This window comes from Phalacrocorax carbo, chromosome 3 (genome assembly GCF_963921805.1).
Source record: "Phalacrocorax carbo chromosome 3, bPhaCar2.1, whole genome shotgun sequence".
Classification (NCBI taxonomy): Eukaryota; Metazoa; Chordata; class Aves; order Suliformes; family Phalacrocoracidae; genus Phalacrocorax; species Phalacrocorax carbo.
Genome location: NC_087515.1, coordinates 123,077,281 through 123,102,446, shown reverse-complemented (window position 1 = coordinate 123,102,446; position 25,166 = coordinate 123,077,281). Strand labels below are relative to the sequence as shown.

The 25,166-nt window shown below is 41.4% G+C and overlaps 1 protein-coding gene across 2 annotated transcripts in view; it reads right to left on the bottom strand.

Moving 5' to 3' along the window:
* The window catches only part of CLIC5 (chloride intracellular channel 5), a 93,349-nt gene that overhangs the window by 62,759 nt on the left and 5,424 nt on the right, over positions 1 to 25,166 (bottom strand). Inside the window, exon 1 of one of the 2 annotated variants that reach the window (XM_064448198.1) lies at positions 20,690 to 21,945. The exons of the other annotated variant lie outside the window; for it this stretch is intronic. Within the exon in view, the coding sequence (XP_064304268.1) occupies positions 20,690 to 21,178 (489 nt within the window). The 5' untranslated portion in view covers positions 21,179 to 21,945. Of the gene's footprint in view, positions 1 to 20,689; positions 21,946 to 25,166 lie in introns of those variants that run through there. 2 annotated transcript variants of the gene reach the window in all.

Below are 25,166 nucleotides of genomic sequence, written 5' to 3'. Positions count from 1 at the left end.
CCCAGGCATTTGACACAGATCCAGAGCAGCAGCAGCCAACGTCTCCGTGGCTCTTGGGTAAGCCTTACAGGAATTTCCTGCGACAGCTGTTTTGTGTGCACTCCATGAAGCACTGAAAGGGTTAACAAGTAAATCTCATTATGCTGTTGCAACTGTAATTACAACATAATCAACATTACAATTAGTGTGAAAGTGTGCTTATGGTTTTTAGATCTAATTAGCACTCATTCAAATAACCGGAAGGTTAACTATAAGAGAATTAAGTATTATTACTTCTTTGATTTCAAATTTTTACATGTAATTTTTGGACTAGGCATATTAATTACCAAACATTCATAGTATAATTATTCTTAGGCCTACCGGCAAACTTCCAAGGACATGGGCTAAGTGTACTTACATGCGGGAAAAAGAATCACTGCATTGTAATTATATATTACAGTTACAAAAGTCTGCTGAAAACGTTAAGTGTAGTCACCGTATCTCTAAAACGCATCCCTAAACAACATGTTATCAACTACATGACTATAAGCTTTTGGTTTTGCTGAAAAATTGTTTTGCTTTAGCAAATTGTTTAAAAACAATGGGAAGTGGGTCATCTTGACTGAGGTTACCTGTAGCTCCAGCCTCACTGAAAATGCTGTTTTGATATAGGCAAGTGCCTCGAACAATTTATATCACAGGAGTGTGTGTACCAGCTCTGGAAGAGAAAATACTGCCAGCTATAAGAATGGTGAGGAGGTAATGCCGCTAATGCTAAACCAAAATGTTTAAATAAAATCAGCATTCAAGATATCAGCACTTACAAGATGTGATGCGTGTGACCTATTTAGATGCCTATTTTAGAATGAAAAACTGTGCTCTAGAGGTGCCTACTTTTTTCCACTGGTAATAAAGGGAGCCCAGGGTAACAAGCTCAGATAAAGATGTTAAAATGGTCAGACAAATCCCGCTGTAATTATTAAGTAAAAGGAATCGGTGGCTTTAGTGACTGATTTCTATGTACATGTCATCTCCCACTTCAGAAGTTGTGCATGCCTTGTGCTTCCGAAAGTTAAACTCTAGATGTAGCAATTTCAGTAGAGACTCAAAGTGTCAAAACACTTAAATCCTTCCTTCCCAATCACTGTCTGGGTTTGGTGGTGTGTTATAATTAATTTGCAAGACAAAGATCATTGTGCTGAGGCTCAGCAAAGCAGAAGGGAAACTGTGCAATACAGAGAACGGGAGTTAAGGTACCCTGAAGCCATTTCCATCCTGACCAAGATATAAACTACAGCAGGAACGGGCCAGGCTCCATCTGCTTCAAGATGCTCTGGGCAGCAATGTCCCCGGAAAGCCCCTTCTCCATCCGCTTTCACCCATGAGGCCCCACCTTGCACCCCTCCCCTGCTCCAGGACTTGATATGGGGTGCGCAGAGGCTACAGAAGCTGCAGTGTGAATCTGGAATTCCAGTAAACTCTGGTTTTCAAAAATCTCCCTATGGAACCCCTAGAAAAGGCCAAGCAAAACAGTCCTTGTTCATATAAATGCTGTTTTTAAAAATAGATTCTGAATGCTTGATTTAAGATAAGCATTGTAGGAAGCCATGAGTAGGAGGGAATATATATATCTGTACTACTTCAGGAATCTATTCATGCATTTACTGCTTTGCTGTCATATAAAACTGACTTATCACTTACATCTAGGTGGAACCTTTTTGACTATAATGGTTACTATTGTCTGCACGGCTCTGCTTTCTGTCATGAAATCAGCTCTTTCTTCAGCCAAATTAAGAGCAAGATACTGATAAATAATTAGTACACTCTCATTTTACTGCAAAGAATGAGTCGCTTAGTTTGGCCTATCATTTACGCACAAGTCAGAAGTAGCAGAGGCTTTGAGTTACGTACAAGAACATCAGACACTGAATTATGAACTCTTCATAAGCCAAGTCATTATAGCTTGAGGTTTATAGGATATATAAATGAATGTGAGCACGTCATCCCATTAATAAAAGAAGAGGACAGCTTCAGAAAAGGAATCATCACATCTCCACATAAGACCTTTATTGTAGATGAACTCTGACGCACTATCAGCTTTCACAGCTCTGATCCAAGCTTCACTTCCAGCAAAGATTTGCCCCGAGGGGTGAATCAGAGGCCAAGCATCCAGGATGTAACTCTATCGTGGAGTTCTCCAGCAGACTGCTGAGTTACCAAGAAGGATCAGGGCAAAGAGCCCATCAGTCCCCCGGTGCTCGCTTGGTGCCACCACCCAGCTCATTCTGCGAGAGCGGGGCATTACAAGTTTTATATGACAGGTAAAATGGAAAAAAATTCCATTATGAACGAAAAGGAGAAGTAAAATCTTGGTGCAGCTGTAGCAAATGGCATTTGGGGCTATGATTTTTCCTGGGAGTTATTTAACTGCTTAACTGACTTTAAAAAAAAACACAGTTAAGGAGCAATCAGGTAATAAACCAGCATGTTTGAACGGGTTACAAAAATATATCTTCCAGGGATAGTTCTGAATTACTGGCAATTTGCAACGACATTTACTGCGTGCTAGTAGCTTCAATGTGCTGCTTATTTAGCAAGTTAACAAATGCAAGGAATCAATCCAATAGTTTTAATTTCCTTCTGAATTACAATGCATCACTATCAAGTCCTTGTTTGATCTTCAGAAAAATCAAAAGGGATTTGCCTCAGATATTTGGGGTCAGGCTGCATGTTCCCCTCCCCAGACGTACAAGACATGCAAGGACATACAAAGCTTTTCTCATAAGCCTCACACCAAGGTTGGGTAAGCAGCTATTCTCCCTCGACTCCAGAGATGTACAATGCCTAAAAACCTGCTGGTTTGATGGAGGAACTGTGATTTTGTTGCATCTCATAAATTCTCCCACACTCAAGGGCATGGAACGAAAGACATCAAGTGATACAACAGGCAGACAGCCTGAATGTCCCAAGAAATGGGATGGGATGGCAAAATCTAGGCCAGAAAACTTTGCAGTCCCCTTAACTGGCAAATTTTAGACAGCGTGCTCTGCATCCATCCCAAACATTATGAATCTGTCAGAGACATGAGCTACAGCAGCTCCCTTTACTTTGTTATGAAAATGCATTCTTTTGGCTCTCAAGGTCTCTGGATGAAACTCAGCAGTTTAGCAGAACAGTGGATCACCAGAATCAGCGCAGACAGGAGTTTCGCAAAGCAAGTTCTAGTCCAAAAGCATGAAATTATTTTTATATATCATTCTGTTTTAACCTAGATGCAGTAGCAAACTTTGCTGTAACATTAATAAGCATTAACAACTTCAGGAGAAAAACCGACCGCTGTTCAGCGTGAAGAGGGATTTCATTATGGATAATTATCTCAGCGCTCGCGTTGAGACAGTCACGGCTAACCATTCACAGGGAAGTGGCACTTCGAAGGTGCAAAATCATCTCCTAATGCTGCTTTCAGTAGAGAGGCTTCTAGAGGGCAGCAGTTTATTCCTTTATTTCTGTAGCTTGCTATCATTCCAAAACTGTCATTTCAATTAAGAACAAAAGATGCTTTCAAACGGGACTGAGACTGCTCTGGAAAGTGGTATTGTAGGAGGTGCAACGGAGGCAATTACAGATTGTCCCAAACTGTGGGCTATGAGGATAACGGAGCTGAGGAAAGGAGGAATGTAGATATCCTCAGCCCGTGCTATTCAAAAGGAATCCTTCATACTGTTAGGTGTTTTGAAGAGAAACACCACCAGGTAAGTGTGATGTACCCGTTGTTGTTGACTCACTGCTGTGACCGAACTAAAATTAGATAATTTTACTTATAAGTCTGCAACAGAGTGATGCATACCCCTGTCTTAATTTACAGGTGTTCTTAGCGCAAGTCCCTATTTAGATTATTTCCATTCATTTCTTGGTATGCTTCTTGTCATAAATTAAGTCTAAATTAATTAGATTTGAAGCCTGTACATGCAAATTGGGATTAAATCCCTCCAAGCAAAAGACTAGGACACAACACACTACTCCAATCCCCATTTCTGAATTATTATTTACAGAAAATGTTCAAAATAGCATGTACATTTCATGCAGATCTGAGGCTCGGTTTCAATTCTCCCCAGTAAATAAGGCCCAAAGAACACACAATTGCCACTGATTTTGCTGGATACATTTGTGTTTCACTCTGTTGTTTCGCAAACAATTTGGCTGAAAGTAGAAATTACTTTCTGTATTCTGATGCACATTATTTCTAAAAGATGAAGCCTTCAGCAACTCAGTTTGAAATTACTCATGACTCAGACTAGTTCCCATGGGTTCAAATGTTGGCATCAGTAACATTTAACTGTGCCAGATGAAGCCACAAAGCACCTGCACAGCAGGTTACGTGCGCGGATCTGCGCAGCGGATTACAGGATCCTCTGCGGTGTACGTGCTAGCTGGCTTAAGAAAAGGGCTTCTGGCTTTTGGCTCCCTGATAAACCCGCACTTGTTCAGTATGACATAGCAGGGATCAACACCTTTACATCTATCTTTATGGCAGCAAAGTTTAACCTCTGAATACGGTATGGTCCACCTCATCAACGGCAGCACTGTATGCCTGGGATAATGCAGCTGGCTGACCTTGAGCCTTACAGTGAACTGTAGAACTCTTCCATTCTCCTTACAAGGTTGCCCTCATTCATTTTTCATTTCACCTTTTGGTACTTCTGCAATAAAGTTTCCACAAAGGCTGCCAGTGAACAAGCTCGCTTTCCTTAGCACATCACCTCAAGCTGTTATTATATGAATGGTGGGTTGTTTGGGTGTTTTTTCCCTTCTTTCTTCAACGTAAGAGTTCAATGTCTTGAAGCACCTGACCTTGACTTGGTGATATCTCATTTTAATTTTTCTTTGCTTGAGGACCCTTTCCACTGCAGAGTTAATGCAGACAACCGGGATGAATCAGAGCAACGTGGTTAAGCACAGATGCGAACCCCCCTGCTGCAACTACACTTTCAGGTTAGTAGACTTGCACAGGTGACTGCCACGTGCAGGCTTTTAGGACTTCGGAGACTGCATCCCACATCTTTAAATGAAAGAGGGTGGTGGCAAGTCTTAAAGAAGAGCTTAGCTTATGACTGAAAGTAAAACTTAGTATGGAATTCAGCTCTGAGTGCAGAGTCTGAATAGCGGTGGTGTCTCAAGTCTGTCAATTGGAAATACCGGGTAGTCTAACTAGGAAGTTGTAAGATTTTCTTTCCTCTTACACAGATAATTTTCCAAAAATTTTTCACCTTCTCCTGAACACAGTGCACATGGCAGGTAAAACTTTTATAAGGAAGACGTGGGCCTTTGGTCACCAGCTGCAATACCTGGAAGCAACATAGATCACCGAAAAGTCAAAGCACAGAGCCGTCTTTGCAGCCTTGCTGCTCTGACCTTGGTGACAGCTGTGATACAATTCTAGAAAATGGACCATGTTTTCCTGGGAGACCTACATCAGTTAGAAAAGTGCTAATGAGATACGGAGCCCTTTACTCATTATTAGCACCTTCTGCCCGTTCCTACCCAAGCAGGACGTGAGAGTTGATGCCAGCCTAATCCATAAATATATATATGAAGGTATCTCACGATGTTGAGGGAAAGCCTGAATCCCCCTGTGGAGGATGGCACCAGTAAGAGACTCTCAGCTTCTCTCTTGGCTACATGTTAGCACAGAAAATTACCTTTCAGAGAGGAAAGGCGAAGAGTTCAGAAGGGTGAGGTAGGTGTGCTCTCAGCTCTGTATCTCGACTAGGTGGAAGCCACTGTGTGACAGTTTCCACCACCACTGCTCATGCTGGGTCTCCTGACCAGAAAAAGAAGACTTTAGTCTATAGAGCTACCAAACCAACAACCTCTGCAATTATCTGGTTTGCCAGGAGATCTCTCTCAATTAAAAAAGGTAATTGAATGTTCTTGTGAAAGGGAAAATGGCTCAGCAGTTATAAGTGACCTTTTCAGAAAATTAAGTGTATTGAGTCGAAACTGGAGGCAAGTTAGCCAGGCCATCTGTCCATCTTGCAGGATATTATAAAACTTGCAGTATATTATTATAAACCAGGAAAAAAATTACAATACTATAACAAAACTGAAAGGAAATCCAGCCATACAAATTTCAAAGTGAAAATGTTCATGAAAATCAGAGGACTACTCAGGACAACTGCAATTAACACATGAGAGAATAGTTTACTATTGATAGGGCTGATACTGCCACCTATTTTTAAGAGTCCCTAATGCTTTCCCTGATGACACCCTGGTTTCAATCCAATATAACTTTTGCCAGACTTTAAAAGGGGAGCTCTTCAACACAGGTGTCCACCTTCTTTATTCATCCAAAGTGATTCAGACATCCAAAGGTTTATCTTGCAACGCAATCAACCACTGAAGTCACTGCTCCCCCGAATTCTACAGTTTAAAACAGAAGAAAAGCAGAGCTTAAAAGGGAACAGAAATGCAAGGAAGTGACCTGATTTCCTCAGAGTCAACAGTAAGGCTAAAAATAGACTCCTGAACTCCTCAGTGCCAGCTTAGTCAAACCATTGTCAAATAAAACCACTTTTGTTTGTCCAAGTGTTCAGAATTCCAGAATTCCATTGTCATGGAGTATGCTCCCTATACGGGTGATTACGTGAGGATATACACAACATTCTTGTACATAAAAATACAGATATTCTGCAGGCGCAGTTCCAAAGATATTCCCCCAGCCCTCCTGTCATGCTCTGCTGGGAAAACCTGCTTGGAAATTCTCTCCTTCAGTTTGTGTCTTTTTTTTTTTTTTTCTTTAAGTAGAACTTGGTTACTTCCCCCACGAGTCAGAGAGTTCAGCGTGTGTCTTTATTTGATGGGTTAATTGTTAAGTGGAATTAAGCAGCAGAATGTGCTTTGGTCGCATATTTTCAGGGACTTGGAGAACATCATCTCCTCCCTCGCTGGAAGTCGAGGAGGCAATGCCAGGGCAGCTGTGCTGCTCGCGGGGCTTTTATACCGGTGCTATTCTTAGCTGTTATCAGCCGCGGTGCCCGGGGCCAATCAGCGCCCAATGCCTGCAAGAAACTCTGCTCCCGTCCAAACTTCATTCTCTGCAATCTCACAGGGAGGAGCCAAATGACTGTGAATTTGCTGCTCTGAACTTCTGCTGTTCATTATACGGGCTCATTAACACACGGCAAAGCACTAGCACACCAAAGTACACAAGCAGTTAGGACCATTATGAAGTTACTGAATTAAGAGATAAAGACCCTACCTATATTTTGTGAAAATAAGTACATTTAAGGTGCCTCACAAAGCCTAAGAAAGCATGCAATCCTACAGTATGAGAAATATATAAAAACAATCTATTTTTTACAAAGGTGATGTTTCTTATGTCACCCTGTAACTATGCACTATGTAACTAGAAACTACTTATTCCTGATTATTTACAAATCCATGTGGTCACCAAAGAAAGGGAGGAAAGACTGGTGCCTTTTCAAAACAGGCCACAGGGTATTGAACAAATTTTTGATACTGGACCTTTGTCTAGTACATTTGTTCAGTATCTGGGTGAGCAATTGGCTGACAGGTCGGGCTCAGAGGGTCATAGTAAATGGGGTTACACTGGGCTGGCGGCCAGTCACTAGCAGGGTTGCGCAGGGATCCATTTTGGGGCCAGTACTCTTTACTGTCTTCATAAATGACTTGGATGCAGGACTGGAAGGAATACTAATGAAGTTTGCTGACAACACAAAATTGGGAGGAGCTCTTGACACCCTCAAGGGCAGGGAGGCCCTGCAGAGAGATCTGAACAGGCTGGAGAGCTGGGCAGTCACCGACCGTATGGAGTTCAACAAGGGCAAGTGCCAGATTTCACACCCGGGGCACGGCGGCCCTGGCTGTACAGACGCCTGGGGAACGGGGGGCTGGGGAGCAGCTCTGCGGGGAGGGAGCGGGGGGCTCTGGCCGACGGCAGGTTGAACACGACCCAACAGCGTGCCCTGGCAGCCAAGGGGGCAACCGTGCCCTGGGGGGCACCGAGCCCTGCATCGCAGCCGGGCGAGGGGGGGGATTGTCCCGCTCTGCCCCGCGCTGGGGCGGCCTCACCTCGACTGCTGTGGGCAGCGTTGGGCGCCGCAGGACATTGGGGGTATAAAGCTACCAAAGAGTGTCCCGAGGAGGGCCATGGAGTTGGAGAAGGGTTTAGAGAGGAAACCATACAGGAGCAGCTAAAGTGACTTGGTTTGTTCAGCTGGAGCAGAGGAGGCCGAGGGCAGCCCTCATGGTGCTCTGCAGCTCCCACCCAAGGGCAGGAGGAGGGGCAGGTGCTGATCTCTCCTCTCTGGTGACCAACAACAGGACCCGAGGGAATGGCAGGGAGATGTGCCAGGGGAGGGTTAGGCTGGGCATTAGGGAAAGGTCCTTCCCCCAGAGGGTGGTGGAGCCCTGGAACAGGCTCCCCAGGGAGGCATCACGGCACCAGCCTGGCGATATTCAAGAAGCACTTGGACAAGGCCCTCAGAGACATGGTGTGAATTTGGGGTTGTCTTGTGCAGGGACAGGAGCTGGACACGATGATCCTTGTGGGTCCGTTCCAACTCAGGACATTCCATGATCTTTTTCACAGAAATATGACCTTATAGTAACTTCAAATTTTGTGATATTGATGGTGGGGCTAGACTGCTCAGACACAACCTCCACGGCCATGTTAGATGCCCTGGGGTATGCTGCCTAGCCTGCAGCAGTTGCTTTTCATAGGATCAGACCTCTTACATGTTACAGCAGCTGAAACACTTTCCCAGCTAAGAGAGCTGCTCTTTTTCAGATAGTATTTGGTCAGCTTCATCGGGTGATCAGAGTTCCCCATTAGCGGATCTACAACTTAATGACTGACCTCCGAGAAATACAGACTGTATGAATTCCTTAAGAGAGTCTATATTGGGTCCTAGGGTGTTTCATTCAAACAGATTGTCTCTGAGGTTTGTGAACTGCCATTTCTAGCCAAAGTAAGAATTAATCCTTCTCCATATTCAGCTTCTGTTCCACCATGGAAAGAGAAGAGAAGAGCAAGCAGCTCAGACTAATGTTCAAGAAATTTTCTGTCTGACAGACAATCATTAAAAGAGACTTCATAAATTTTACACAGATGAATCTCCAAATCCAAATAATCTTCAAACCGCATGTATGGAGTATGCCCCAAAATATCTTGAGTAATATCCCACCCACACTGAACACTCAATGAAGAGTGCAATACTCTTAACTAATTTCAGCGCGGCCTCATTTTCAGCCTGAGCATGCTACTGTTTAGAAATATCCCAGAAATCTCACTAAGACCCACTGAGCAGACAGCACATTAACTGTGATCCACACTGAATCACTTGATTAAAAATACTTGCCCTTTAGAATATTCATCTGACAAGTTTGGTTTTCTTTAGTCCCCAAAATGACACAGAGACTGAAACACTAGAAAATGAAATTAAAATACAGCAATTAGTTTCTTATAGTTTCATATCTTACATCTACATTTATCTATGATTTCTCTATATGAGAACGTTTTAGTTAACCTCTCCAACTTCATAAAGCAAAGGACAGCATTTTATTGCTGCCCACTGAACATCCTCCTACTTAAAAACTAAGATTCTTCTCTAAATATTCATCAGCTTTTAAAAAAAAAGTCCTGCTTTCTATTCTCCCTTTTCCCAAAGCACTGAAGTATTTAAGTAGAAACACAGTTTTATTAACTTAAAATTATTGAGAAATACATGAGTACTTTTAATGGATAAGCATCGGAGCATTCGGCATGCAGCAGCATTGAGCTCCTGGATAATTTTTTTTTAAACAACTGGGATATGAGAGCAATCTTAATTATTAATGGACCTTCTTGATGGCCTGTGAGAAAGCCCATACTATATACAAAAAAGGTTACCTTCCATGTCTGAATCACAGTGTGATTAAAAAAAAAAGAAAAGGCTAATGAAAAGGACTTTTAGGTTTTAGGGTGACAAACTCACTCTATGAAATTCAAATTCCTGAACTATTTTTCCAGCAGTTATCTGGAAAGGTTCTAGCTAATAGACATTAAAATTAGGACAAATTTCTAGGGACATTAAGAAACAAAACTATAAGTTTAAATAATTTCTCCTGGTATTCTTACTTAATGACAGCTTGCCAGTATTATTTAGACACCTCACTGACCAGTCACATGCCATTTCGGGCTACCAGAGACCCTCTTGTAATGAGGAGCCACCGAAGTATCGTGTTACAGGTATCGGTGCACATGTTTATAGAGCACACATAAAAGATCCATTCCGTAGGGCAAGTATAACACACTTCTGCTGGCCAGAGTTTTAATCAAATACATTTTAAAAGAAATCAAAAAATGGTCCAAATACATGTGAGCAGAGGTCAGAAGAGAGATTAGATACCTATATATTCAGATGCAAAACTTCCACTCCTTCCATTTGCTTCTCAACCAGTCCTCAAGCTACAGGCATACAGTGTTGAGCTTCAGGTGCTAAGATTGCCCAGAGAGCAGTAACAGAGGCAAGTGAACAACCCCATCTAAATGTCAGTTAAGGATCCAGACAGAAGCCCTTCAAAGCTGTTGAACTTAGGATTCAGGAATGGTACCCATGAGAGCTCTTAATGCCAATGGGACGGCAGGAGTTAAGCCCTGCTGGCGCTCTGCAGGCAGAGCAGGGAACCGTGCAATGATATTAGAGAAAACATTATTGTTGCTGAAAGAGAGAGAGGTGTCAGGATAAGTGAAAACCTGTGAAAAGCATGGAGAAATTAATGAAGCTTTTTCTGACTGACTCTAACTTGTGTTTACATCAGGACATTTCACCTCAAATAGAATTATGTGTTTACTTAAACAATCATAGGCATCTTAAACCAGGAGGTTATTAAAAGAATCTTTTTTGCTGCTTGTTTAGTCTAGCCATAAAAGTAGAAGCAACCTGAGACAGGCTGCAGCTGTGAAAAAAAGGCACCTCTGTGGAAAGAAGATATGTGCAGAAGGGAATTACTATGACGACTGGAAGAAATGGAGACAAAAAGGATTGGCTGGTTTAGCCCAAAAACATCTGAGGATGTCTAGGCCTAAACTGATTTTTAAAAAGCGCTGAACGAGTAAATGCTAACAGACCATGCTGGCACAAGAACAAGGATGTACTAGCTGCACGTGAATAAATGTCATTTGGTAATTAGAGTAAGGTGTCAAACCATCGGAGCAGTGATGTTCTGAAACAGATTTCCAAAATGAATAATAATGGCCACTTAGTTTTTTAGATTGACCTTGATCAGTTTATAAATTATGTATTACATGATGAGGCTGCCTGTGACAGAAAAGGGCTCTGTTTCATGTCCCAAAAGGTCACCTCCAGTCCCATGAAGTTTTTTTCAGATTACCAGGATACCAGGAAACAAAAACAACAAAAAAAATCATCTTGGAGAGCGTGCAAAGTTTTCTACCTTCCTGTACCTCATTTTTTGTAAACATATAAACAGGAAAATATTGGTTTTCTCTTGGGAGACGTTTCTTGAGTTTTACTTCATTAACACCTGTAGACTGCTTTGAGGTGACTGCATGGAGGCTGTAACAGAAAATCAATCAACTCATGAATCAAAATCTTGGTTTCAAACACTGCTTGCCTATACCGACACCAGAGCTGTGCACTAACCAGCTCGCTTCTCTGCTATTCCTAATTGTATCATTATAACTTCACAAAGGTCAACAACGTCTTACGACATTATCAGAGATGTACCAACTGTAAAAAGTCAACCATCATTCTATCATTAATTGATATGAAAAGGATCATCCAGAGGTCTAAATATAAAAATCACACTGGCAGATAACAACTCAATGACTCATTTTAGTGACAAGCCACCTCCTTTTTTTTTTTTTTCCTACAGAAGGTAATTTCATACAGCTTTGTAACATTTGCCATTAAACAGTTTTAAGCATTTAAAAAATTGCCACTGGTACAGAAGAAATATTCAGGTGTTCCTTGTCAGCCACAATTACAGTGTATGAGAGAATACTGAAACTATTTCTAATGAACCAGTAAATACAGAATCACAGAATGGTGGGGGTTGGAAGGGACCTCTGGAGACCATCCCGTCCCACCCCCTGCTTGAGCAGGCACCCCCAGAGCAGGGGCACAGGGCCGCGTCCAGGCGGGGGGTGAATGTCTCCAGGGAAGGGACCCCACAGCCTCCCTGGGCAGCCTGTGCCCCTGCTCTGGCACCCGCACAGGGAAGGGGTTTTTTCTCATATTTCAGTGGAACCTCCCGTGTTCCAAATAGTGCCCGTTGCCCCTTGTCCTGGCGTTGGGTACTACTGAAAAGAGTCCGGCCCCATCCTCTTGACACCCACCCTTCTGATATTTACAAGCACTGATAAGATCCCCCCTCAGTCTTCTCTTGTCCAGGCTGAACAAACCCAGGTCTCTCAGCCTTTCCTCATAAGGGAGATGCTCCAGTCCCTTGGATGATCACCTTGGTAGCTCTCCGCGGGACTTGCTCAAGCAGTTCCCTGTCCTTCTTGAACTGGGGGGCCCAGAACTGAACACTCCAGATATAGTTGCAGAACAGTGGAATATTTCCCTCCAGTACAGGGTCTTATGACCCAAAGAACAACAGCAGATTTTCTTTTCACAGTTAAAATCTTAAGCTGTGTTTGAACTGCTACCTGAAAATTCAAACCTAGTAAATTCAGTTGGTTTTCCTCTTGTACTATGGTGTCTAAAAAAAAGAGTAACAACAAAACAAATATAGTTGAAAGAAACATATATGGGGGTTGCTCTAAAGAAAAGGATAATGGTTGACTTAAGTTAAAGACATTGCTGGTTCTCAGTCTTGGAAAGATGCTAAAATGTGTTAAACTGTCCGGTGAACAGCTCAACTTCCAACATTGCAATGTTTGTTCACTGTTGCACTTCAGCTGCTGCTGAGTGTGGACACTAAATGAAAAAGGAAAAATAAATAGCCAGGGAGGGGGGAATGGGATGGCGGAAATCAGTCTGGAGTTTGTTCCTAGAAACCCATTATCAGAATTATCTTCTAGTCTAATCCAGTAACCCAGGCTTTTGTATTTAAACTGTCACTGGTGGCATTCAGTTTATTTAACTTCAGGTGACCATGCCATTGTATGCAGTGAAAGTTTATGGCTTGATTGAGCTGCCTAAACCTAGACATCCAGCAGCATTTGAGAGGCCCCAGGACAGCTGAGGAAATCTGTAGGTAGATTTCTCTCTCCCTATGGGAGACCTGTTGCCTCCTGCAGAGGCAGCTGGAGGCCAGGAGGAAGCCTTAAGGCATCTAAAGCAGCCCTGGATGCTGGTGGTTGGAAAACTGGATTAGGCCCCTACTCAATACAACTCACGGAGTCTCTAGAACAAGTAACCTCACCCTACAGCTGATGCCTAGATATCCTGCAAAGACATAGTTAATAACTTAGCTTATAGAGACACCTTAAGTCAGGTGAGCCAAATCCAATCCTCAGTATCTAAAGAAAACAAAAAGCAGAACAGAAAAGCAGTTTTCCTCTTGCAGATTCTACAATAATTGACATATATCATTACCAGTCGCTTTGCAGGGACTATCTATTACTTTGTGTTTGTAAAACACCAGTCTCAGTAGAGCAGCTCTTTAGGTACTTTTGCAATAAACAATTAAAAATAATACAAATCCCTCTATATTGGACAGAAACCATTGAACAGCCAACAGTAGTGCTACACAGATAAGTTGTCAGGGACAGCAAAAAAGTAATCAATCCACAAATCCAAACATTTTCATCTTCTAAAGCATAACAAAAAGAACTGAGATGTTTCAAAAGAAAAAAAAACAAACAAACAATCCAACCAACCAGGCTGGGATAATGGTTTTATTTTCAGAACATCAAAGAGGGAGTCACAAAAAGAATATTGTAAGGAAAAGAAACAAGCAAATAAATCCCATTTTAATTTTCTCTCAGTATGACCTCCATATTTACATTGTATTTGCTATTGCTGCAGTCTCTGTGCAGTAACAATTTCCTAGACAATACGGGTCCGTATTTTGAAGCTGTTGCTACGCTACTGTGCTATACCCAGCCACAGTCGCCGCTGGAGCCAAACACTGAAGGTGGCATGGGAGTGTCAGCTGAAAATTGATTTATGGACCTTTCTGGAGGCAGAAAAGGTGCATGAGCAAGGCACAGACTCAGCAGAGGTCAGAAGCAAGACCTTTTACCCTTTGTATCCAAAAGATTAAGCAAACTGCTACGCCTTGCTGGTAAAGCACACGTTCTGTTCATGACTGATAGTCGGGGAAGTGGGTGTTATCTGTAACAGAACTGCCATTTGCTAATCTTTTCATGCACAGAGTAATTCAGATAAGCATAAATCAAGCTACGAGGAGACCCACAACACAGCTTTTCTCCTCAGAAATAAGGGTTGCATAGCTAGTAGGTTTACATGTTAAGACTTAAGAGATTACCAGTCTCCTGTCCATGACAGGGTCTAGGAGGTAGCCATAAAGCCATGCTGTGTCCCCAGAGTACGGGGCAGGGATATTACAGGTGCATCTCTATTTTCTGAGTTAGCAGAACCAAAATTGGTGATAGTATGCTCCACATCGGCTTTATACCACAGCATTTCTCTGACTTCAAAACCATCCTGTTTTCAGTGACGGGTGATCAGAGTCTGATCACATCACTCGGAGAAACTTCATGCTCTCGAAGTCAAATGGCAGGCGCAAATGGTGCAATCGTACTGCGGTACAGCTGCCTGCAAACAGGCAAGTAATAAATGGTGGAGACCATTACAGAAGCATTTATTGGGAAAATACCAGGGCTAGATGATGAACTTCGTAATCCTTTAACAAATTAACAAAATGTTAAAGGATACACAAACATGCTATAATACAGCAGATGAAGTATCCTGACCAGAGGGTTGGACAGATGATAAATTAGAGAGGCACTTGCTGTAGTAATTTGTGTTGGCACTGCTAAATTCACTACTTGTACCTGAAAACTGGAGCTTAAGAAATATACAAGTTAACTGGAGAGAGACTGGAAAAGGTAAAAAAAACCACCCTAAGACAAACAACCTCCCCAACACACCAAACCACTCAAAGTTTAGAAATGATGACTCAGGCTCGAAGGCAGGCTGAAAGAATTTTAATAAAGGAAAATATGTGTTTCAGGAAAATAATTAAGCATTGACAGAAACTAACTGGTGCAAGTGCCTAATCTGCATCACTGAATGTTTTCAAAGAAGCATCTGTTCAGGATAGTCTAGATAAGACTGAGAGCAGGAAGACACATCTTATCACCTGATATGCCTGACTTGTATTTCTATACTTAACTGTACTTGCAAACTATCTTAAGTAAGACTATTTGCAGCAAAAAGGATCCACTAATTTCATTAAAATTATCAAAAAAGGCATCATGTTAGGATATTGGCTCCCCTTTAGTCATTTCTTGCCGTGCATGTTAACTTCAGCACGTTGCATCTGGGTCTGTAAATCTGCCACGACTGGAGAGGTCTGAAAGTCATTCTTGGATCTTTTCCTTGCTCAAGTTGCTCAGTTAACACCATTTAAAAGGTGGATTATCATTTAACCTTTTTCTAAGCTTATCCATGAGACCAAAATAATATTTGCTTACTTCCATTACATTTATTATAAAAAATATTTTTAAAATTGAAAATGTCACAAAAAGCCCAACTGCTATAATTTTATGTACATATAGAGAGTTACACCTGCCACCTGGCTTCAGCCAGAACTCCTTTTACTACCTGCAAACCTCAGCGAAGAAGATATGGTTTAACACCAGCTTTACGTGCTGTACTGGAGTCAATTAAAAGACTAGCCAGCTTGCATTGCTAAAAAGGTATTTGGACACCCAATTGTGCTGGCAAATATTTACCACCCTAAAATTGCAAGTACAGTTGTTTTACTCTGTAGGCTATGAGTGTAGTAAGGAATATGTGGTTGAAAATTTGAAAAACTGATACTCTCATTAATGTCGATATCCATCCCTGTATTTGAAACCCCCTGCAGAGCTTCCTACTGAAAGCTACAAATGTTCACCTATGCTGGGTATTCTTTTACTTTTCATCTGCTTCTACAGAATGCTCAGTTCTGCTCAGCAAAGCACCAGAATAACCACTGACTTAAGACTGGGCATCCACATGGTTACATTATGTTTGGTTCTGCTCTTTTCAAATAATACATGCTAAAAATTAAGCTATGTCCTGTGACTTCACATTCTAAACTGTCACTACACATTCTTAACCAGAACTTTCTCAACAGACACCAATATACTCCATAAAACAACAGAAAAGCCAACTCAATGGGAAGGAGCATGATTTTTGTAGTGATACAAGCGATTAATCTCACTGTCCCTGTTAAGAACATGGTCTGTCACTCGTAAGAGTTTAGCTGAACTTCGTGAGCCAGTAGGGAGCTAGCACAGGGTTGTGCCATCAAGTTAGAGCCCTCAGACCTTCCTGACTTGGAAACAAGGGAGTGGGAAGCATCTTGAGGGAAAAACAGAAACCTCCTTCCTTTCCCAGCTACTGACTTAAAGAAATTTTACTAAAGGATGCAATAAACCCAACAGCTAGAAGTTTAAGTTCTGATGTACAGAGAAGTTAAAAGCAGTATCTTAAGAACAGTGTTCTTAAATATAAGCACTGGTATCCAGTGAGAGGACAGGAGGCAACAGGCATAAATTGACATCCACGAAATTCAATTTAAACGTAGGAAAACACATTCCTACCATGAGGGTAGGACACTGGAATTATCGCACAGAGAAACCGTGGATTCTTTGTCTTTGGAAATATTCAAAACTTGACCAGACATGGCCCTGAGCAACCTGCTTTAGGTGATCCTGCTCCAAGTAAGGAGTTGGACTAGATGATCTCCGGAGGTGCCTTCCAGCATCCATAACTCTGTTACCCCAGTGCAGTGATCCAACGTGCATGCTCATGATGCTAAACTACTGTACTAAATTTGTAATGTTTGCGTAACACAAGGTGTTTATTGCTTGGGGTAAAGAATTACCGTCCTTCTTTGGGGAACTGTGCTCCTATGGCACAAGTGTGTACAGAGAGGGTATAATCTGAAGCCAGTCTGTCTCAGGCCATCAGTAAACCAGAAGGGCAATAATTTTCTTCTGAAAAGAAAATAAAGGGACTATTCTTTAAATAACAACTCAAGCTTCAGAGAAATAAAATTTTAAAATTTTCAAAGAAACTCAATCTTCAGAACAAACACACTGCTAAAGAGGGAAATACAGCATACAGGTGAGAAGGTTGGACCTCTGAGCAACAGCTACAGTTAGGCCAAGCCATCCTATGCACTCAGTAAAACAGCCGGCAGGTCAGTCATATTTCTGTTCAAATTCCAAAGGCTTTTGTTTGAAGAAATCACAATGTTATTTAAAGAACACTAAGGTGGGTGGGACAAGCCTGGACATGCTGGATTCACACAAACATCTCCATGTTAGTATGTGCTATATTCTGCTATTAAAGGTACAGGGAATTCCTTGATGAAAGCCAAAATTTTTTACCTTATGGCACATCCTGGAATAGTCCACTGATGGGGACATAGGTCCCAAGTACTAAGATTCAGTGAAAGACGAGTGCATGTGATTTAAACATTTTCTTGGTGTCTAACAACACAGAACTGACTGCAGAAGAGATCATCCAGTCTGACTCAAACTACGATCCTAATGCAACAGCACTTAAAATATTCTGATGAAGTTAAATTTTTATTCTAGGCAGTGCACTGCAATTAAGCCAGCTAGATTGTAAGTTAGATACCATTTAATCTTCCTACTTTCTCTGGTTTTCAGCCAGCAGTGACCTCAGTCTGGCACTCACACTTCCCACCACTCACGGAGATTTATTAGTGCTAAAACAAAGGAAGGAGTAAATAGCGGCAGAATTGCTATTACTGCTATTGTCCCACATCAAAAGGCCCTGCTGTCACTGTTAACGTCTGCAGGAAAGTGGAAATCCAAAAGATGAACCCCATTTCAGAGCAATGCTTGCCTCAGGTGGACTAAAGACCACACCAGAAAGGAAGAGTCTATGAAAAACGGCCATCAACACAAGGGAGAGATTTGGTTCCTACACGCAAGAAGGGACAGCCCTCAGGTATTTCACAATTCTTGTTCTAGATTATTACTCTATGACCCTCCATTTTACAGGCTGACTTTTGCTATCTAGATAATTAAAGACAACAAAGCTGGCTCTGCACTCCGTGGAGTTAGTACTTTATTACCTTGATACCAGAAAGAAAGAAAAGCAAAAATACAAAAACGAAATGTCATCAGTTTCTCAAGGAACAAAACGCTGTCATAGCAGTTCAGTTCAGCCGCCCAGACAGAAGCCTCCAGTGCCCAGCCCACCGGGCCTCCAGCTCCTGCCGGAGGAGGATCGCAGTATGGCCACCCAAAAGCCTGACACCTCATCCTCCAGCCAAGCAGGGACATCTTGGGGCTCAAGGACGTCTCAAAGGGCACATGGCACTTCATGTTTAGGCAAGTGAATAGAGCCCAAAGTTTGGGCTTCTCTCTAGACTACCCAATAAGCCCCTTTATGGGATACTCACCTATGTTGCACGACAAAAGCAAAGAAAGGAATTCCTCAATCCTTTCTCCATGACAGTTCTTTTAAAAACACCCCTCTTCTCACTTTTCAGAAATGCAAGTTAACCCCATCATCTCTGCTTGAATGGGAACACCTGCACACATTTTCTTTTTTCGTGCATGGAAAAAGAGGACGCCACTACCTTGAAACAAGACCAAGGTGAAAGAATAAGGAATGAAGACATTATTTTAAAGTCAAAATACAACATTCACGTTGCTAACACCATGAAGTTACTAACAAACAAAATATACTCAATTGCTGCAACTTTTAGGACATGGATGCAGGACTAGAAGCAGAGATAAGAACTGGAAACAACACCATAGATATTACTTTGCCCATGTAAATAATGTATTTTTAGCAACAACGATGATCCAGTCACAGAAATAGCACAGCTTCTGCTTCAGAGAGTCATACAGTGCAAGTGCTATAAAGACAACGAAAAGGCCAAGTGCCCTCACGCATGGCTCTCGCAGCCTGCTTCTACAGAAATCAGTAGCAAAACCCCTTGTGGCAGTACGCATGGACCCAGAACGGTTCACAACCCAGCAATTAGTAGATGCTCCCTCCCCTGAAGGATAGACACCTTTTTAGAAGAGCAGCTGCAATTATATTGAAATTCAAGAGAAACGGCTGATGTTTTATGGTTGGTCTTATGCAGAAAAAGACTAAATTACCTGATAGCCATTTCTGGTTTGGTTGGTTGGGTTTTTCTTAAATGTCTCAATAATTTAAATGATCTACCTTCATGCAAAAATTAGGAAAAGCAATCACAAAGGATTTTCACATAGAGAAGGGAGACATGAAGGGGGAATAACATTAAGCTTTCACCTATAGGAAGACATGACACAAAGGAAAAATATTTAAATTATAACTTTCTTATTGTACTTTAAAGATTCTGAAGATTCTGTTGACACTTTATGGAATCGATCTCATTTATCCTACAAGTAAATGTAGGATAACTGTTTAACTAACTCAGTTTTCCAAGAAATCCAAGATTTATAACAGAAACCAAATAAAGTATTAGGAGAGCCCACCAAGCCATTTGATGTCTCCTAGCTCATACAAGGTAATCAGCATCTCACATCAATGCAAAGGTTATAGTGTGTTCTTGCTTAAACAAACTAAATTAACAAAATACAGATGTTGCTGAAAACATTTCTCACTATGTGTGGTCACAAAATCTCTTATCCTGCTTTTAAAGCACCTCCGGAACTGAGAAATGGATTCTGATAATCTTATTTATGCTGAGAAGCGACAAACTTCACCAGACTTCTGTTGAAATAACAGAGTATTACAGCCATGGTCTGTGGTCCTATTCAAGGGAAACAAGAACTTGAAAATTCATCTCTTATGTAGTGAAAAAGGAGGAACCATCAGGTCTGTGTTACGGCCTAACAAATGCTGAGAAAGATTGAATACAAGAGCTTTTATGGAGGGAATTATAGTGGTTATTTTAGAACACGTGTGTTTATAGTTTAGAAATTTAAGTAATACTTTACAAGGTTAGAGAAAATGTGAAAGTCTCTTCAGTAATTGAAACCTAACTTGAAATTAATGAAAAATGCATGTTAAAATTATCACAGAAATACATTAATCTAAATATTGAAATAAATAAAAGACCCTTTCAGGGATGAGTATCTGCAGAAACTTTATTGCCATTATTTAAACTATGTATTTGCTTTTCTTTATAGCATTAATAACTATCACTTTTGAGCTATTAGCTACTAGATAGTGAAATGCAGGGATCACTGAACTAGCTTAAATAAACCAGTTCAAGTAGTAATAGTCTAGCTGTAACAGCAGGGAGCTACCACAGAGTAAGTGAATTGCAGCAACAATCAGAATACTTCCACCATACTCATACTTCCACTTGAAATGAAGAAATCCCAGGCATCTCCACACAACACAAATCTCCTTCTGCACCTTAGGATGTAAGAGGTAAGTGATGGCTCGGGCCCCTGCAGCACACAGGCAGCAGGGCTGGGAACAAAGCAGCAGGTAGCTGTATTTTACTCATTTGGAGGACACACAGATTGATTTGGGGTTTAAAGCTACTGTGTTCTTCGGAACACCCAAGCTCTTACCTTTACAAACAGGAAAATACCATATTCTTCCTGAAAGTTGTCAGTTTCTCCGAAGTTATTGTTAAGAGGGAACTTGAGGGAAGTTGGAGAGTTGGAGGAAGTGCTCTGGCTCCGACGCAACTGGAAATCCAGAGGATAATGCGTGTTGCTCTCAAACATCATGCCCTCTACGTCTTTATCTTCCACAGTTGGGCTCATCAGGTCCATTTCATGGTATGGGTGGTCTTCTTCAGCACCATGGTGAGATGAAGAACTATCCTCCCCATCAGCCCCATGCTGAGAGGCCACAGAATTACTATCCCTATCTTCTGAGCCCTCTTGACTACTAACGGTGCTCTCTGGGAGAGTAGCGATGGAGGAAGGAGATGCTGGATCTTCCTGGTCATGTTCATAAAGATTATCCCCTTTGTCTTCCTCAGACTCTGGAATCTCATAAATAGTGGTGGTGGTAACATTTTGATAAACATCGGTAAAGACTTGATCTTCCATGACTGCTGGCTGGTGAGTTTGACTGCCTTCTGGTACCTCAAAAGACTACAATCAAAGAGAGATGCTGATAGACAAATGCCCTTCAGGAGGAAGCGGAGCCTGTGGTATGCTTTCTGAATGCTCTGCTACACATGGCAGATCTCCAACAATCATTTACTGAGAGCTTTAAATCAACAACTACACCTCCACTGAAATAAAAGATAGGCTGTCTCACTTTTAACCCCTTTGTTGATCTGACTGCTGGTAGCTGTATCTTCAGAGCTGTAACCACTTTTTGTTCTTCCAGATACAGCCCGGCCAACTATAGTGAAAAACAGCTGAAGCACCCATCAGTACTAGAAGCTATGGTAAAAAATATGTTTTCTTTCACAGGAAGTCAGAAATAGTTTTACTGAAATCTTATGTACATTTCGTGTGAAGAGACAGAAATGCAGACTTCACCCATGTACTTGTATTTTCAACACAGAAAAGGCTAGCTTCAAGGGGAAGCAAGGCAGAACTGCCTCAAAAATACAACCAATCTGCAATGTTTCAGTAGTTACTTATATCATTATCAACAAATGGTGATCGTTTACAAAAAGCTACAAATAAAAACAATTATAAAGTGGTATGTCCACAAGAAAAAAGCATCAGACTTGAACTCTTTCCAGTTTTGCCACTCATTCACTTCAGGACCTTGAACCAGTCACTTCACATTTAGTGACTTCATCCTCTCATCTACAAACTAGGGCCAAAACTGTAAAAAATCTTCTGAGCTGCCTTGGAATCTAGGAGAAGAAAGCACTGAATAAGCATTAACTATTATTACGTATAATTAATATATCAATTACTTATAATCACATTTAGGCCATCTATCTCCATGCCGTAAGACATGGACCCAAATTTCCAAAGTTGGGTTAATGTCACTTGACTTCAGCAATCTAGTTAGCCACCTTGTCTCTACAGTTCCTTTCCTGTAAAGAATGGAGACACACAAAACTCCACAGAACCTAAAGCACATGAATACTGCCAGCTTTAGCATAAAATGAACTGCCCTCAGAGCATCTGAAATCAATGCAGTTGAGACTGATTAAAGATCAAATCTGAATTTATCTGAATTTATGAGAATTTCAGAACTTACTGACTAAAGACTTTTTAGCTATATGTTCACTGCATCTGGATTATGTAGATTATTATCAGAATTCTTAAAATCTAATTATATCTAACGTTTTGGGTTTGAGCCAAAAGGAAAAATAAAAATGTTTTCCTCTTGACCCATCCTTGCAACTTCCTGAGAGGCAACTGCCACATCCAGGTCGGATATCTAAAAGAAACACAGAGGAGAGGTTAGATATAAAGATTATAATTCCAGCCATCTCCAAACAGAACGCCCAGGGGAACACATGCTCTTTCACATGGTAGAGCAGCAGGTGCTGCCTACCTGAGATTTATGATTGTAGTTTACGGTCATTATTCTTATATTGAACATTTCAGACTACTAATAAAGTTAAATATCAAAAGCACACCAATGCTTCAGTTTATTAAATTTGGATTCACCTTCTAAGGCCCCTAGATAACCCCAGAAGTGCCAAAATCATCATCACAACCAGGTTTAACCACTCTAACAGTGAGTAAAAACACTACAGCAGAATTTCAATTCCCAACATGGAACCAGCAATACAGCACAAAGACACATAGTACCAGAGATCAACGAGACCTCTTACCTCATGAGCGCATCTCTGGCCTGATGCAGCTCAAGGATATGCAACCCATATCAAGGCCTAACTTCAGCTGGTCCTACCCATAGATTCCTGCCTGGCACAAGTGGTCCATCAGCAAACAGAATGGAGCACACCTCCTCTTTACGTTTTCTGTATGTAACTCAGCCACAATTCTTCACATGGACATCCTAAATAAGAGACTCTGAAACGCACGCTGTGTAATCTGTATTGCAAACTTCTAGCGTACAAGACCAGCTATTAGGCTAACGATCAGACTGATTTAAAATCGTGAACTTAAATTACTAAAGCTCAAGAAACTTGGGAAAAATCAATTAGCCGACTAGAGACTTCTATCATTTTAGTATTTTATTACTATTTTTTTACTTTTAAGAAAACATTTGCATTTCTTCACCTTTTGTAGAGACACAAATGTGTTTCTACCTGATTCTGTTCAATCTGCTCTGAGCATAGCCTTGATAAGCAACTCCCACTGACCTTCAACCCCTTCCGACAAAGAGCATTTGCAGGATTAAATATGCTGGGATCATAAAAATTCCCTGCTTAGTCACTCTGCTGGCAACTTGAGAAAGAAAAGAGAGCACAGAGACGTTCGTGACACAAAACAAAGAACAAAGTCCAGCTGCATAGTATTAAATCAAGCAACTGATTTTTTTTTTCCCCTCCACAAAGAAGACACTAGCAGGATGCAGCAGCACCTGCTGGAGGGTATAAAATATCACAGGTAAAATAAGCAATAGGAGCGTAATATATGAATATTGTTTAAAATAAATAAATACAGTTGATATGGATTTCATTAGTCAGAAATGTGAGTTACCTAAGTTCTCCTTTCCTTCGCCCCCATCCAAGAGCAAAGAAAAGTAGCACCCAGCTCCAAGATCCAGGCTTCACTCTTGTGACAGTGACAAAGCCCCACAGTAAACATGACCGCACTAAGAATTTATCCAGGTAAAAATCAGTTGCATTTCAAATCACATTATACGAACCCACCGCTGATTTACAACCCTTACTTTTCATCTTCAGAGAAGACAGAAATAATTTTTGTGCCACAATTCACAAGTTATGTGATAACAAAAGAGACCAAAACTGATGCGCCCACATTGTGACCTGGGACACCAGCATCCTGGCCTGCTCCCGTGTCCTGTGCAGCTCCCTCCCTACTCCCCAGCCAAAAATGCTCCGCTTCCAGCAAAGGGGCAGGGCGGAGCAGCTGTGCGCACATGCATCCAGTGAAATGGGACTTCTCTCCTGCAGAGAAGTGAAAGAGGTTGTAATAGGCAGAAGAGCGGAAAAAGATCTCAGCACCACTTTGCGCTCCATTCTCCACTGGAAAATGAAGCCCTCCCAGTACCAGTCCAAGCCCCACAGCCACAAGAATAGAAGATTACAAACCAGAGACTACCAATTTCATCCATTCCCGAAATTCCTCTGCTCTCAAATCTAGGTGGTATTGAACTAATGCGGTAGTTAGTGACAGCAATGCCTTCCACTGTTAGTTCCGTAATTCAAGTTGTGTCACTTATTGCTGCATGCACCATCCGCACCCACGTGAGCCATCTGGTAACACCGGCTACTCGCTTTGCAGAAATACGAATAACCACATAAACCATACGTGGCAAAATTGATATAAGGATAAAGAACATGAGCAACAGAATTCATTTTCAAGCTTTATTTTTTACTTCATGACTGAATTTCCATTTTTACTCTAACCTTATTCTTTTTAAAGCAAGAAATACCAGAATTAACATGACCATCACTCCAGTTAGTACACATAAGACACCAGTTGCAGTTGACCAGTACGATCTCTTAGGTCTAAAGTATCTTTTTCCAGCCATAAGAGAAGCAAGACAATTGAAGAGTTAGAACAGAGTTCTTTGAAACAGGTGAACCTGAAAGTGAATGATGGCAAACAACATTTTTTATGTTAGAGATTTTAGCACCCCATAGGGTCAGGCCCTTCATTTGCACTCAATGCAAATGCAACGCATTTGCGCTCAATGTAAAAATCATGAATGTTCCTGGACATTCAGGATGCTGGTTTTAGAAAAATAACTTTTTTTTTTCCTTTGTAAAGCTCAAACACTTCCAAAACTTTGCGACACGTAGTTCAAGTCCATTATCCAACTATGCAGTGGGCTCCGGGAGAAAGACTCTTCATGGTTTACAGACAAGGGACTTGCAATAAAATCGCACCACTTTGCTCTCACTCCTGACTGCACTAAATAGCTGGATAAAATCAACTGCAAACAAACTTTCTTGCATCGTTTCCA